This window comes from Plasmodium falciparum, assembly GCF_000002765.6.
Source record: "Plasmodium falciparum 3D7 genome assembly, chromosome: 12".
Classification (NCBI taxonomy): Eukaryota; Apicomplexa; class Aconoidasida; order Haemosporida; family Plasmodiidae; genus Plasmodium; species Plasmodium falciparum.
Window position 1 is genome coordinate 1489016 of NC_037284.1, and position 18485 is coordinate 1507500.

At 18.9% G+C, this 18485-nt stretch overlaps 4 protein-coding genes across 4 annotated transcripts in view; 1 reads left to right on the top strand and 3 right to left on the bottom strand.

Annotated features, from left to right (window-relative positions):
* Positions 1-303: 303 nt before the first annotated feature.
* Positions 304-8050, bottom strand: PF3D7_1235800 (conserved Plasmodium protein, unknown function; the record flags this gene model as incomplete). Its single annotated transcript, XM_001350716.2, has 14 exons — positions 304-465; positions 556-637; positions 784-937; positions 1019-1760; positions 1931-4355; positions 4536-4782; positions 4953-5325; positions 5463-5597; positions 5731-5820; positions 5929-6071; positions 6226-6376; positions 6495-6599; positions 6683-6937; positions 7070-8050. The coding sequence occupies 14 exons, from the start codon at positions 8048-8050 to the stop codon at positions 304-306; spliced, it is 6045 nt and encodes a 2014-aa protein (XP_001350752.2).
* Positions 8051-8671: 621 nt separating this feature from the next.
* PF3D7_1235900 (pre-mRNA-splicing factor SYF1, putative) lies at positions 8672-12396 on the bottom strand (the record flags this gene model as incomplete). The annotated part of the gene is made up of 5 exons (XM_001350717.2): positions 8672-8819; positions 9111-9199; positions 9317-9442; positions 9561-9635; positions 9739-12396. The coding sequence occupies 5 exons, from the start codon at positions 12394-12396 to the stop codon at positions 8672-8674; spliced, it is 3096 nt and encodes a 1031-aa protein (XP_001350753.2).
* Positions 12397-13820: 1424 nt separating this feature from the next.
* PF3D7_1236000 (vesicle transport v-SNARE protein VTI1, putative) lies at positions 13821-15053 on the top strand (the record flags this gene model as incomplete). Its single annotated transcript, XM_001350718.1, has 1 exon — positions 13821-15053. One exon carries the CDS (start codon positions 13821-13823, stop codon positions 15051-15053), a length of 1233 nt encoding a protein of 410 aa, XP_001350754.1.
* Positions 15054-17916: 2863 nt separating this feature from the next.
* The window catches only part of PF3D7_1236100 (clustered-asparagine-rich protein), a gene marked incomplete at both ends in the record, with an annotated part of 1338 nt that continues 769 nt past the window's right edge, over positions 17917-18485 (bottom strand). Inside the window, one exon of the mRNA XM_001350719.2 lies at positions 17917-18485. This exon is cut by the window's right edge and continues 769 nt beyond it. Within this exon, the coding sequence (XP_001350755.2) occupies positions 17917-18485 (569 nt within the window).

The window sequence follows — 18485 nt, forward strand, 5'->3', positions numbered from 1 at the left end:
ATATATATATATAAAAGAAGGTACCCTTTATACCTTTCAAAATTAAATGCTATTTTACCACCACATATATAATTTAATTTATATATCGTATAAACATACAAACATATATTCTATAATAATAATATTAAAATAAAAATTAACAAATATTTATTTGAAGTTTGTTATATGTTATAATAAATATATTGAAGTACTTATAAAAAGCAATATATATAAATATTTGTATATATATATATATATATATATATATATATATATATGTAAAATAAACTATTAGAAGCATTATATAAATAAAAGGGTATATATTTAATTGGGTATGTAATACCCATTTAGGAGTTCATTATTTTCTTTAATATATTCCACTAAATTCGATTCAACCTCTTTTTTAATTGTATCGATAAACATCTGTTTTTCTTTGAACAATTGGTCTTTTATATATGTTTTAAACGAATCCCCATCGTTTATATCCTTCAATAAGAAAACAAAAATATATATGTATGAATATTTGGGAGCTTTTATTTTTTTATTTTTTATTATTTTTTTTTTTTTTTTTTTTACCTTTAGTAAAAATTGTATAGATTCCTTTATGTGGGGTAGCGTAATGATTTTTTTTTTGAGTTTCTCTTTGAAAATATGAAACCTGCAAATATTATAAAAAAGGGAAAACACAAAAATATATGTAAAAAAAATAAAATAAAATAAAATAAAATAAAATAAATATATATATATATATATATATATTTATATTTATATGTCACCCCTCATATTTTCAAATTTTTTATTTACTTATAGTGGAAGATAGATTTTTCCCTGTCTTCATTTAACATACTTAAAATGTCATATTGAGGATTATTTTTGATATTTTTTAAAATTACATAAAAATAATTTATTGGCATATTACAAAGTTTGTGTAACTTGTGAAAGTTCAATACATCGCATCCTAACATGAGGTAATATATATATATATATATATATATATTTCTTTAGTATCACTATGAACTTATTTTTTTTTTTTTGTTACCCAAATATGTGAAGGAATTTATCAAATTAAACGAATTAGTTGTAACTTTACAGTAATATCCTTGAGTATATATATTTTTTGAAATTTCAAAATATTGAACATTAAAATAATTGTTCATTTTTTTTTCTTTATTTATACTTATTTTTAAGCTATCTGTACAAAAGGCTTCATGATATATTTGTTCAGAGTTATCTATCATATCATTTTTTTCATTATTATAAATTTTGTCGTTTGTTTTATTTGAATATTTTTTTTTCTCATGCATTCCTTTTATTTTTTCATTTTGCATTATGGAGAAATCGTTGTATTTATATAAATCACCACGTGATGCCTCAAAATGATAAAAATAAAAATTACAAGGAAGAGTATTGAAATATATTATAGGTATTTCAAAAATTTTTAACTTTTTATACAAGTCTAAATTATTATGTGTCTTTTTACTTTGGACATTTCCTGTTATATTATTTGTTTCTTCCATATCCTTTTCTATGATTTTATCAATATTATCATTATAATCTTTTTGTTTTTTTATTTTATTTCTCATTTCTTCATTTTTTGACTTAAACATATTATAAGATAAACAACATTGTTCAATTACTATCTTTAAAAACTGTCTGCTCACAAACTTACCTATTTCCATACTACTATAATATTCGTGATTTAAAATGTTGTGGGTGCTTATTCTATATTTGTTCGAAAAAGCACACAACTCACCTGCGCTAAAAATGAATTTATCATTTGTCTGTAGAAAAAAAAAAAAAAAAAAAAAAAAAAAAAAAAAAAACCTTACTCGTCAGACAATATATATATATATATATATATATAATGTTACATTGTTATTACGTCTACACGTAATTATACATTTATCTTTCTTATTATTTTTTTATATTATATTCCACTTTTGTGGGATACCTGAAATTGATGATTAACACATATTTTTTCATTGTACACAATGGAGGACTTGTTCAAAATATAATGCAAATGATTATTTATATCGAAAATGTATGAACATAAGAGAATTCTACATGGTATTAATAGTGTATTTTCACAAATGAATTTATGTGTATTAAAATAAGAGAGATCTAAATTTCTATGTTTACATAAATGAACAAGAACATATTTCAACCTGTTCTTTTTACTTTTTTTAACTGCTAATATATGTCCATAAATTATACGTATTTTCAAAAGATGAAAAAGAAAGAATATTTTATTCAAAACATATTTAATATTTTCAAAAACATAATTTTTATGATAAAAATTGTTTTTATGTGTATAATCACAAAATAAATAATTATTTTTTAAATGACTTTTATCTTTGTAATATATTCGTTCATTAAATATATTTTGTTTAATTTTTTCTTTTTGTTTTCTTCCATGACATTTATTACATGTATATGGATAAATTATAATTATTTTATATGTATGTACGTTATTTATTAAAAGGAAATTTATCATATTTAATATATCTATATTATTACTGTATATAATTATATAATTTACACAATTTTTCACAATATTCATATATTTACTATTCTTATCAAAGTATTTCTCAAGAAAAGGATCACTGATACTGAAGACACCATCAATATTTCTATTCACCATTTCTTTATTAAACATTTCATTTTTTTCATTATATTGGTTTATAACATTTTTATCATTCTCATTATTAATATTTATATATTCCTCACTTTTAAATACATTCCTTTTAGATACATTCTCTTTATTTGAATTTTCTAAATAGCTACTCTTTTTATTTACATTTGCATTTATTTTTTCCTTTAAATCCTCTTTTATATGTAAATTTTTATTATAACATTCATTTAAATTGTTATTAGATCTTACATTTGAATATTTATCTATATATTCATTTTTATTCTGTTCTATATTCGGATTATCTTTTTCTCCCCTTGTTATTATTATTTTGTTTTGGGAACAGTTCGTTTCAGTAGTATTAAATGCTTTTTCATCGCTTTTCAATTCTTCGATTTTTTCTTTTTTGTTGTTATATATATCATCTTTATAATCATTGTATGCGCTGTCGTTGACACTTGCTTCACTTGATGGTAAGAAGCTTGATGATAATGTTGTATATCTAGATGAAACATCCATTTCACAGTTATCCTCCTCATAATAATTATTATCATCATTATTATAATTATTATAATTATTATAATTATCATCATCATCATCATCATTATCTTCATTATCACTATCTTCATCATCATTATCTTCATCATCACTATCTTCATCATCACTATCTTCTTCCTTATCCCCATAATATTTTTCTACTCTTTTATTTTTTATATTGTACAAAGTGTGAGTTTCATCTCTTAGCTGTTTCTTTTTACATTTGCCTGACTTGTTCAGGCTATTTTCTTCCTTTTTGACGAATGGAACATTTTTACCTGCACTATTTTTACAATTCACATTTCTTAATCCTACTTTACTTTTATCACAACTTTTGTAACTTTCCATCGAATTTGTTTCATTTAAATCTGATGTACTAGAGCTTATATTATTTTCTTGCTTGGAAGTTTTTTTTTTTTTTTTTAGTAAATAATTTTTTTTTTTTTGAGAATAAAAAGTATTGACATGTTCATATTTTTCATAATCCTTTTCTTTGACAAGAAAGTCAAATTTGATATTTTTATAATTCATATTTTCATATGTTTCTATAAAATTAAAGTTTCTTTTTTTTCCTTCTTCAAAGCTATTCAAATTAAAAGAGTAAGTGGTAACATCTTGTTTATCAAAACATATAAACAAATAATCATAATAAATATAATTTTTATTATTTAATTCTATTTGTTTATTTTTCCTATTAATATTATAAACATTATCATATATGATTTTAATTCTTTCATTTATCATGATATTTTTTAATTTGTTATACATAAGAGCACTTTCTAGACTACAGTTTTTGACAGATTTGTTTTCTTCTACATTATTTTTGGTATTTAAATATTTATTTTTATAAGCAATGATAAGGATAATATTATTAAAAAAATATTCATTTTTTCTTAATATTTTATAAAGGATATTAAGACATATATCATTAGTTCCCCAGAAGACGATATTATGATCTATGTTAATGCATTTTCTCAGACACATATGTTTGGTTAATACTAAATATTTCTTATCACACTGTTTTGTATTTTTTCTGTCATTTCTGTTCTTCTCATTCTTTTTCGTTTTTTCCGATTCTCTTAAGAATATATTATCTTCTCGAAAAATACTTACATCATTATCTTTTTTGTTTAAAAATATAAAATGACGATAAATGTCTAGGTATACATCATCATCCGTTGAAATTTGGCAAGAACAGGCATTGGTTAACCTTGAAGGAATAAAAAATATATATATAGTAAATATAAATATGCATATAAGTATGTACTATTTTTATATCTATCATGTTATAAACGAACATGTCCATCCAAACATACACACATATATATATATATATATATATATATATATAAATTTATATATATGTGTGTGTATATTTTTGAAGTGTTACATTAAAATATTGTGAATAATTTTTTTATCGTAATATTTGAAAATAATTATTGACGAAAAAAAGAACAAACGGAAATGCTTCATTTTCTCGTTCTCATTAGGTATAAGTATATTTTTGAAATCATAGATTTTGTTTATATAATAAAAATCCATATTATTCATAATACTTCCTGTCGTTATGTTGATAATATTATTTCCACATCTACTAACATAAATGTAGTAATTGTGTAGCTCATAAAATTTTAACTCTACAAAAAGAGCGAATTTTTATTCACGTAATAAGGTATGGAAATTTTATTTTTACATAAATATAAATATATATATATATATATATATATATATATATGTGTATATGTGTGTATATGTATAGTTATACATTTATACATTTTGATGTTATTTTCTTTATTTTATTATTAACCTAAGGGAGATTGAACCAACAAGTGGTCATGTTGATTATCTTTTCGTACTTCATCCTTACAATAATCCTGGAGAAATAATATATATTGCTTAATTTTGTTCTTTTCTTTATGTTTTACCTTTTCTAACAACCTTTGAACATGTTCTATATCTTCGAGTTTCATATAATCCGTTGTAGGTTGCAAAAAAAGAGTGTATTTATTTAATATATATAAAGATTCTAGAGTGTTTGCTTTTTTTTTTTTTTTAACTCTATTGAAATAATTTAATATAAAGGGCATGTTCCCCCTTTCATTATTTGTTGTAATAATGTAGTCCACTTCGTCAAAATATTTCTCGATTTTTAACAGAATGTCTTTACAGTAACTGTAATACTGGGGAAAAAAAAATAATAATATTATATTGGGCAGCATATTAATAAATTAATTAAAACTACCCCACACAAATGTAATATATATATATATATATATATTTATTTTTTTTTTTATTTATTCATTTTATTTTAGATTACCTTATCGTTTAATATAAATAAATTTAATGAAAATGCATTTTTGTCATCATTGCTTATATTTCGTAGCCAATCAATGTGTTTATATTTACATATAAAGTAGTTTTTTTTTATATGTACTAATTCGTCTAAAAACATCTGCAATATATATGAACATGTGAAGAAATAAACCACGACATATGTAAATATTAAAATAAAAAAAGATATTTATATATGAGTATATAATTAGTAATAGGAATATACACATATGTATGTATAAAAAATTTATTACTTTAAACGATACACAATCAAATAGGGTTGTTTCTTCCACAATAATTAATTCGTATAAGTCTAGGAATAAAAACAACAATATTATCTCATTCTAATAAGAAAAAAAAAAAAAAAAAATATATATATATATATATATATATATATATTTATATATTTATATATTTATTTATTTATTTATTTATTTCATGAAGGAACAAACCTTTTTGAAGGTCTCAGGATATATATTTTGTAGTAGAAGAAAAATGTCAAAATAAGACAGATTTATGACTTCTTTAAAATTGTTTTCATTTTTTTTCATTTCATTTTCATTCGTCAATTTTATTATATTTATCTTGCTACTATCTATCATAAATATATAATCATATATATATATATATATATATATATATGTGATAAATTGTAATGGTATAATATAAATAATTAGAAATAATGATACCCACAGATTATATTAAAGTATAATAATAATAATTATAATTTTTTTTTTTTTTAAATATACTATTTTCAGATTCATCATCACTTATTATTCCGTCCCTCTTTTTTTTTATTTTCTCATAAATTTTTTTATAAGTTTTGTCATTATTAAAATTAAAATATAGCTTTTCGATTTTCTCAAAATTATTGTAGAACTTTTGACTAACATTGGCTATCTATGAATAAATAATCCCAATGAAAATAAATGTGGAGATATAGAAAAATAGTATAACATAAAATTTGATATATAAATATATATATATATATATATATATATATATATATTTTAATTACGTCGGAAAAACTAATGTGGGAGTATAAATTTATAAGCTTGTTCAAAAGAAAGAAATCAACTTGGTCAGTGGAACCTTTTTTGTAATTTGCATAATCATACTGTAACTGTAAAATGAATATATATACATATATACATATATATATATATATATATATTTTTATATTTCAACCCCTTTTTGTGGGTATACCTTTTTATATATATTTTTGACTATATCCTTGATGTCAATATTTTTCTTTTTAAAATAATCAGCATATATATCCACATCTTCTATCAAATGATCATATAAATAATCATAAATAGTTTCATTACTTATTTCATATTTCTTTTCCAGATCTTCCAATGTCTTTATTTTTATTGTCCTTAATATGTGCTGTTTAAATTCTATATACAAATATTTCTTTTTCCTTTTATTCAAGCTCTTGCTACCATTCTTATAAGGTTTCTACGTGGAGAAAAAAAAAAAAAAAAAAAAAAAAAAAAAAAAAAAAATAATAATAATATATATATATATATATATATATATTTTATTTATCAAAATTTTTTTCTTTTTATTTTTGATCCTTTTTGTATGAACCAAACTATCCGATATATCTTCAAAGAAATCTCTTTTGAGCAAATAGTTATATTCCTTCAAATTGTACAGATTAACCAGAATATTTATATCGATATATTTTTTTAGAGATACAAAACCTATAATTTTCTTTTTATTATTTAAAATGGTTATTAATATATCTTCATCTGTTTTTTTATCTATTATATCATATATGAGATAATGATTTTTTTCTTCTAAGTTTGTTTGAGAAAACTTTTTAAAAAGTTCATGTAAGTCATATATATCACTAGTACTTGTTAGACGTAGAAATATTTTACTAACATATGTAGATTTATTTAATATAAGGACATGATCAAAAGGGATAATTTTATTTTGTTTTTCATATTGAGTTAGATTTGTTAAATCTATAGTTAATCCATTAGAAAATAGATCTTCATTTATTATATTATTATTATTATAAAATAATAATATAAATAATAAATTTTCAATTGAATGAAATAAATAATAAAATAAGTTATCATAATAGTTTTCATTATTATTTAATATTAAATTTATTATTAATGTATTATTTAATGTTAAATTAGATAAAATGTTATATGCTTTTATATGTAATGATAAAGAATAATAAAAATCTTCTAAATTTATATTTGGACAATCACACATTCTTTCAAAATTATACTTATTAGTATTATTATTTATACATAATTCATAATCTAGGGATACTATACCTACAATATTTACCTTTTCTCCATTTTGACATTTTTCACACACAGATACACATATAGATGAATATTGAAGAATGTCGATAATTTGTTCGTACGTCAAATTATTATATTCACATTCTCTATGGTTCAATATAGTATCCTTCTCTTTATCATTCACAAGGTTTACATTGTGAAAAGAGGAATCTAAAGAGTATGTAATGTATGACTCTATATGTTCAAAATTTTCCTTTAAGTGTATCAAGTGTTTGTGTTTATAAAATAAGAAGGTATATTCCATATTTTTTTACAAACATGGCATAAAAAAAAAAAAAAAAAAATATATATATAATAGATACATAAAAGTGGTACATATATATATATATATATATATATATATATATATATTTTTATTTATTTAATTTTTTCAGGGAGAAACATTTTCATGTCCTTGTAGTCTTCACAACTATATTTATAAGACAAAATGATTTCCCTTTTTCTACTTTCTCACACATATTAATAATTATATATATTTTTAAAAATTTATGTTCTTATTATAATATATAATGAATAGCCATTTTCAGTTTAATTGATTTTTTTTTTTTTTTTTTTTTTTTTTTTTTTTTTACTCCTTTTTTGTGGAATAATAAAAAAAAAAAATGAAATAAATAAATAACAAATTAAACACACCGCAAAAAAAAAAAAAAGAAAAGTAATACAAAGAGAAAAAGAAAATATAAATATATGTAATATATATAGTATGGAAAAATCCCGTTTTATAATTATTATATACAAATTTATAAAATATATAATAACACATATATTTTATAGTTATGTATGTCATCAAATATTTATGAACCCTAATTGTATTTTATATCAGATATTACATTAAAAAATAAAACAATGTTAAAAACTCAACTATCTAATAATTATACAATTCACTTCTTTTAAGTTTTTTTTGATGCTCCTCTTCTTTTTCAATTATCTCTTTTAATTTTCTTTTCGTATTTTCCAATGCATCCATATTAGCTTTTTGTTGTTTTTCATCTTCCATATTGTTACGAGAATTCCTACAAAAAAAAAAAAAAAAAAAAAAAAAAAATAATAATAATAATAAATATATATATATATATATATATATATAATACAATAAGATAAATAAGGACAACATACATAAGTAAATTCGCATACATAAAATTCATAAATATATATGTACATATCAATATGTCTATTGTGGGAACACTAAAATAATAAAACAATATTTATCATTAATGATAAAAAAAAAAAAAAAAATGATTAATAATATATATATATACACATATAGGTTTATAGATTTTATTATTTATTTTTTTTAATCATACGAAAATATATTTAAAACGCTCCTCTTTATTCTTATCATTTCTCGAAAGGTGTTTTCGTTTCCATGCAAGGCTTCAAATTCTCTCCAATCCTGTGAAAAAAAAAAAAAAAAAAAAAAAAATATATATATATATATATACATATACATATATATATACATATACATATATATATACATATTTAATATATTTATTCCTTTCATTTATACCTTGTAGAAATCCATGTATAATAAAGGGTTTGTGTATTGGGCTGTATATATATATAAGGCCCTTACACGCTCATATTCATTTAACTTATATTCCATATCAATGTATATCATACATAATTGTCGAGCCTAAAAAGGAAAAATATACACATAAAAGAAATATATATGCACATAAAATATATATATATATATATATATATATACATAAAAAAATATATATTTTAATTTTATTTTCATAAGTAGTTACACTATCATCTGATAGAGTTTGGATTGCTTCTTCGAAGGCTTCTCTAGCCTTTTGAATTCCATATGCTCTAGATACCTAAAAGGACAAAATATACAAATATATACATATATATATATTTATTTATTTATTTATTTCATTTAATTTGTTTATTTTATTTTTTGTAGGATTGTTGCTTTACCTTGGAGATAAAAATTTTATAAAATTTAATTTTGTCTGGCTCTTCCAAGAAAGGTATAGCCTCTTTATATATAGAGAGTTCTTTTTTAATAAATCCATAGTTACTTTCAAAGTTAGCATACATTAAGAATATATGTTTGGCGAATTCCTTTGGTATAAATGTTTTATTATCATTACCATATATCGCTTGCTTGAATAAGTCTCTTACATATGATATATTTTTATCTTTATATCTTTGAATATATTTATTAATATAATTAACATATATAGGATATACATATGGATAATGAAAAACAGATAATGCTTTTTCATATACTTTAAAAGATTCATTAAAATATTTTTTTTCATATAAATAGGTAGCTAAGGTTAATACCATTTTTACATTTATACATTTTGAATGATAAAAGAAATCAAACATATTTAATGTCGTTTCTATTGTTCCATAATTCATTTCCATATCTATAATTAGAGATACTAATTTCATACAACTTAATAAATTAAAATTAGTATGATAATTATTTTTATTTTTAAGGTTATTATTTAATGATATATCTTCATATAGTAATATAGAAGTTGATGATTTATATAATGTATTATAAGATTTTTTATTTATATCTATGGATAGTCTAGCTATATTTAATGCCTCCTTATAATTTCTTTCTAACAATTCTATTTCTATCCATGCACAAAATATATTTGCTATTTCATTAGCACTTTTAAAATATGCATTTTGTTTTAAAGCTAATTTAAAAATATTTATACAATTCGTATATTCATTTTTATTATAATAATAATAAGCATAACTAATATATATATCACTTAATTTTCCTGTGTAATCATTCTTTTCAAAATATCTTAAAGACTCATCATATAAATGTATTTTCTCTTCTTCGTTGATAATAGAATCTATTTTACTTAACCATATATAAACATTATTTTTATTATTTTTTAATTTTATATCTGCTATATATGTTTTACGTTGATCTAATAGGTAATTTATTTTATCCATATATAAATCTATAATTAAATTGGTATCTATATCAACACTGTTATTATTATTATTATTATTATTATTATTATTATTATTATTATCATCATCATTATCATTATCATTATCATTATCATCATCATTATCATCATCATTATCATCATCATTATCATCATCATCATCATCCTCATCAGATAATATATTTTCCTCTTTATCATATTTTTTTTTTTTTTTTTTTTTTTTTTTTTTTTTTTTTTTTTTTCCTTTTTTCCTTTTTAATGTCTTCTTTAGAATATCCTTTTCTCTCTCCTCTTGTTCATATATATTTAGATCTATTAACATCTTCAACATTTCAATATAATTATCAAATAAAGTTATAAAATCATTAACGGTGTAACATTCTGATATCCCCTCTTCATAAGAATCCATAGCTTTATTCCATCTCCCATCATATATAAAATTATTGGCTAATAATATATATATGGATGTTATGCTTTCATAATTTTTAAATATATATAAATTGTTCCTCAACAAATGTATAATATCATTATTTAAGGATCCTTTAGAATTTAGAAGTTTGTATATCTCTTGATAAATATCATATTTTGAAAAATTCCCGAGGTCAAAATTATCTTCACTATTTAGGATATAAAAGAAGGTGATCATAGCATTTTTATACATTTTATATTTTACATAATGCTTAAATAAATGTATGATTTGTTCGGGATAAATGGTAACATATCTTTTAATATATTCATAATTTATAACTTTATTATTTATCTTCTCATTAAATAATAGTTGACATTCCCATAAATCATTTTGTTGGTTCAAATAAACATTCTGTAAAGACAGATTAAATATCTGACGGATTTTTTTTACATCCCTTTGAATATATAAAAATTGAATATACATAATATATATTGATTTAAAATTATACATATATAATAAACATTGATCAAATATTTTATTTATATATTTATAATTTTTTTTATTTCTATAATATACATCTGTTATCATTTCTATGCTATCTTTAATATAATGATACCATAATTTAAAACTATAAGGGAAATATTTTAATATTATTGCATAGATACAAAAAAGGTCGTATACTCTTTTTTTTTTTTTTTTTTTTTTTTTATCTCTATAAATATTATAACGTTCGTCCTTATTAATATGCATATTGTCACTACTATGTACACTTTTATTATTAGTATCATTATTATTATCATCTGGATTATTATTTATATTCATTAAATTTTCCATACAATATTCTATAATATTATGATCAGTTGCAAGGATTGATTTTTTATCACCCTTCAAATGTATATCATAAAAATGGACCTCGTATAATCCTTTCATATTTTTTATATACATTTCTTTATACTTATTAATATATAAAAATAAATATCTTGTTGATATCTTATCAAAATTTTCTTTTATGTCTATTTCAATATTTTTAATATAACTCTTATTATCATCATCATAATCATCATTATTCTTATTTATTAAAGTTACATCGTTAGATTCAACATACTCGGGGTGTGCTGAGTAATCAAACGATTCTTCTAAATCCCTATAATCATCATAATTATAAAATTCACCTTCTTTTATGTTAAATGTCTCTTCGTTAAAAAATTCTTCGCACTCATACAGTTCTCCAAATAAAGCCATCCTCTTCAATATATATATATTATAAATAAATAAATATATATATATATATATTTATTTATTTTAACCTATCATTACTTTTGTTAGAATAAATAATATGCAAATGGTATAATCAGAAAGGAGAAAATTTTTTTTTTTTTTTTTTTTTTTTTTTTTTTTTTTTTTTTTTTTTTTTTGGGGGTTAACCTTTTCCTTTTGAACTCTCGTACGCGTACGTGTTATTATGAAAATTATAGATGAAATATAAAAAAAAAAATATATATATATATATATTGTAATTATATTTATCTTTTGTTTTTTAAAAATTTGGGAGATAATATATATATATATATATATATATATAATATATTATTGTATTGTTGTATTATTATAATGGTTAGTTCCCGTTTGTTTTTCTTTTTATAATATTATTTAATTATATAAATATATTTAAAACAAAACAAGAATTGTAGAAATAAAAACATTTTGGCGTTTTTATTCTTTTCCCTTAATATTCTTATATCTAAAAAGGTTAAAAATAAATTATAAATAAAAAGATATATAAAAAATATATATATATATATATATATATATATATAATAAATACATATATTTTTGTATGTAATAATAATAGTATAAAAAAGTCGTTTCCATTTATAAGCACAAAAAAAAAAAAAAAAAAAAAAAAAAAGAAAATAATTAAAATGAAGGAATATGTACATAAATAAACATATATATAATATATATTATATTATATATTATATATTTTTTTATATAACAAAAAATATAATAAAATAAAGCATATATAAAATTATATATTATATATATTATATATATATATTATTATTATATAATATATACGCTAGCATATCTTCCCACTATAATACATACATATTATTATATATATATATATATATAATATTACGATATATATGCTCATATTTATATTTATTTCCATAGTAATAATAATTTACCCAAGTTTCATTTTTTTTTTTTTATTTATTTTAAATATTTCTTTTACTCATTTATTTTATTTTTTGTAGCGCATATGTGAATAAAAAAAAATTCATATTATTAATATTCATTTTTATCTTAAAAAATAAGATGATAAAACAAAGCAAAACTATATAAATATTTATATATACACATATAAATAAATAAATAAATAAATAAATATATATATATATATATATATATATATATATATATATATATATGTGAGTATAATTTTTACTATATTATTATTTATGAGTTATTTATTTATTTTTTTTTTTCAAAAAAATATAATTTCCCCCCCAAATTAAAAGAAATATACACATATATATATATATTATATATATTATATATATTATATATATTATATATATATATATATATATGTTTATTTATTTGTGGTAATTTTAATTTTTTCTAAAAGACGGAAACCCTTTTTTGGTAAGCCCTCGAAAATGTCGGAAACTCTATACAATGATTACAAAAATAATTGTTATGAATACATGAAAACGGTTTTATACACGGAGAAGATAATTAAGGATAATAACTCTGATCAGAATAAGTTATTAAACATTTATGAGAAGGCGATAAAGAGTGCTGAGAGTATGTTTAAGAAAATGCAACTGGAGGTCGAAGCAAATTATATGGTTGATGATAAAGAAAACGAATTAAATAATATATATAATGAAATATGTGAATATAAAGTAAAATTAAAAAAATTTAAAGACGAAATATTAGAAAACGATAAAAGAAAATATGAAAGAAGTAGTAATAATTATAATAATAATGTGAATTATGATGACCGTATATTATTATTAAGTGATGTCGATTTATTAGAAAAAGGAGATGTATATATTAATCATTCAAAAATATTAATGGATAATACAGAATATATTAGTAATGATGTTATGAATAATTTAAATAAACAAAGAGAATGTATAAAAAAAAATGTATCGAATATTTCATTTTTATCAAATAAATTAGATCATGCTAAAATTATTATAAAAAACTTAAATAAAAAACAATTATTTAATAAATATAGATTATATATCATTTTTATATTTATCATTCTAACCTTCTTATTAATACTTTCTATAAAATATAATAGGTATGTTAAAAAATATCCATATATAAAAACCAATGATGATAATGATCATAATAATCAAAATAATAATATAGATCTCATATTAGAAAATCAAAAAAGCATACAAGTACAAAACCAACAAAATACAAACTATACACTCGACAAATTTAATAATACACAAGAAGCAAAAAGTGTTTTCTATGATTTCGAACAAAAAAAAAAAGATAAAGACATAAACAATAACGAGAACCAAAATAAATATGTAAATATAAATGATTATCAAAATTACATATATAAAATAAATACGAAGCATAAATATACAGATGAAAATATAAACTCAAATATCGATGAGTATAATACATTGATTGATTTTAATGAAATAGATAACAACAATAATAAAAATCAACTAACGAAACTTGATACCTATTATCAACATACACACGAATTAAATAAAAATGAAAAGGTACCAGAAGAAAAACAAAAAGACAATGATCATATTATCGAAAATGTCATACAAAATACAGATGAAAATATAACATCTTCTTCTATGTCTTCCAATATAAATGAATATCCAACAAAAAGTAATAATAACACCTCCTCATGAAATAAATCAATATATATTATCATTTATATATTTATACATAATCTAAATTTCTTTTTGCTAATATACTATAAAGGAATTACAAATATTTATATGTAATATAGTAAAGAATATAAATCACTCACCGAATATTTCTACCATATAAATAAATAAATAAATAAATATATATATATATATATATATATATATATATATTTCATCACTTTTTAGCATACATTTCGACATGTGTGTTATTTTATTTGTTACTTTTCTTAACATGAAAATTATATATATATATGTATGTATGAATTTTTTTTTTTTTTTTTTTTTTTTTTTTTTTCCTTTTTCTTTTTTTTCGTGACCCATAATAAAATATAACGCAACAAAGATAACATACATAAGAACATATATATATATATATATATATATATATATGTACATATATTTATTTATTGGTACTTATTTTTTCCCTTTCATTTCTATCTACACACATATTTTTTCCAAGTGTTCTTTTGAAATATTTCAACAATATGTATATTCTACTATCCTATTCATTAAAAAAATAAAAATGAACTTATAAAACAAGGAACGAATAAATTATGATATCAATATGATATGCCTTTTTTTAATCAATCTATTCCATTTTCGGAAACTTTTATTTTTTTTTTTTTTTTTTTCTCCTTAAGATTTATATTTATTAGGTTATACAAAAAATATAACTTAACAACTTATATTACCATACAACAACATAAATGTATGTTCCTATATTTATAAAAAGTGTATTTTCTACATCAACCCTTTTATTTTAATAAGGAATAAAATAAAATTCAATAATTTTTTTTTTAATTAAAAGTTTTTTTTTTTTTGTATGCTTTGTTCTTTTTTTTGTTTTTTTAAGTTTTATTAATTTTTTTTTGTTTATATATATATATATATATATATATATTTTAAAATATAATTAATTTATTTTTGAATTGATATATAATATTACAATACATATATATATTATATGTGTGTACTTTTTTTTTTTCTTAAATTACATGATCTCTATATAATATAATTAATTTACAAAACCATACATATATTAATAAAAAAAAAGAAAAATGTATATATATATTTATTTTTATAAGATAAATGTTAAAGATGATTTATATATGATAATATTTTAAAAAGAAATAAGAAAAAAAAAAAGAAAAAGAAAAAAGGAAAAAAAAGGAAAAAAAAGGAAAAAAAAAAAAAAAACGTGTAATAAATTATAATTAACGATCTCTATAAAAATTTATAATAACGATCAATTATTTTAACTATTAAATAAAACATAAATAAAATATCCATTTCAAGAAGTAAAATAAAAATAATATATACATATTATATAATATATATGTATATATATTAGGAACAATAATTGTTCAATATAAATATTAAAAAAAAAAAAAAAAAAAAAAAAAAAAAGTAATAAATGGTAAAGTTCATATTCATATATACAGTTTTTAAAGGAAATAAAACAAATACATGTTATATCTTTTAAATGTATATGTTGTATATGTATATATTTATGTATTTTTTGGATTTATGTATATGTATATGCATATTCATGTATATATATATATATATATATATATATATATATATTTATTTATTTATTTATATGTACTTATATATGTATTTTCAAATATAATATTTTAATATATTCTGTCAAATATATTATTATTATATATATGTATTGTAACATATATTAATTATTATAAAATATACTCTTATATATGTATTTGAAATTTTATTTATATATGTATTATGTATAGACAAATGTGTTATTATATTACATGTATGGTCAAACATGGTATATTCTTATACAAATTAGGCAAGAAAATAATATTTGTATTTTTCTTTATTTTTACAAATCATTTATATCTTGGTATTTATTATATATATATATATATATATATCAAATACTATATTATGTATATATTATAAGTAGTATGCATATATTATGTATGTAAATATATATATATCTTAATATTCCTTTTATAATTGTAAATGTATTAATATATAAATCGTATTATATATATATATATATATAACATATGTAAAATGTATAAATAGATATTATTCAGAAGAAACGAATTTAAATAAACATTATATATAATGTCAAAAAAAAAAAAAAGAAAAAAAAAATTATAATAATAATAAAATAAAAACCCAGATATAATAACAAGAATAATTAATATGAAATTAAAGAAAATAAAAATAAATAAATAAATAAATATATATATATATATATATATTATTGCTATGTATTTTTTTGTTTATTTCTTTGAATAATATATATTATACACATATATAAAAATTCTTTAGGTGAATAACGATATATTTTTTATTTTATTACTTGTTCTTTAATTTTTTACCCTTTCTTTTTCTTCTGGTTTTCATATAAAATAATATTATTTACTATAATTTGATCTATATAATTTATTTGTCAATTTTTAACTATACATATATTTTTTGTATCTTTTTATCTATACATTTTTTTTTTTTTGTATCTTTTTATCTATACATTTTTTTTTTTTTTTGTAGCTTTTTATCTATACATTTTTTTTTGTAATCTTTTTATCTATACATTTTTTTTTTATTTCATTTCATTTCATATCATTTCATTTTTGTTTTTCCTTTTATTAGCTTTTTTTTTTTTTTTTTTTTTTTCAATTTTCACATGAACAATTCATTAAAAAAAAAAAAAAAAAAAAAAAAAAAATACAAATGTATATAATATTAATATATAATTATGTTTATTTTTATGTATTTTTTTTTTTTTTTTTTTTTTTTTTCTTGGCTAGCTGTTTTTTTGTTTCTTTAAAATTTTAGCTATATATATAATATATATATACACTTACGAATTTGTATTTTCCACAGTTTCCCCTTTTTTGAGTTGAACTTTCAAATATTTGTTATTTACAAAATAACCATTCATAAATTGAATAGCATGTTGAGCACTAATAACATTGTCATAGCTTACAAATCCAAATCCTGAATTTCTTCCAGTACTGTCTCTTTGAATTTTTGATGATATAATATTACCAAAACAACAGAAATGTTGGAATAAATCAAGGTCTGTCCATTCACTAGGTATGTGGAAAATAAATAGGTTACTTCCACTAGGTCCATTTTGTTTTGTTTTTTCATTATTGTTATACTGGAATAATTTGTTTGGGTGAACAGGTTTATGCCATTGGCTATGCTTGGTTAGATTGTTATAATAAAAAATATTGTTATTTTTGTCTTTATACATTTCCCATAAACTTAAACCATCAACATTTTCTACATCTTCTAAAGAATTATCATTTGCTTGATACATTTGAGCTAGATGAGAATTGTTTTGTCTAAACATAACATTATTATTATTATTATTATTATTATTGTTATTATTATTATTATTATTGTTGATATTATTATTGTTAT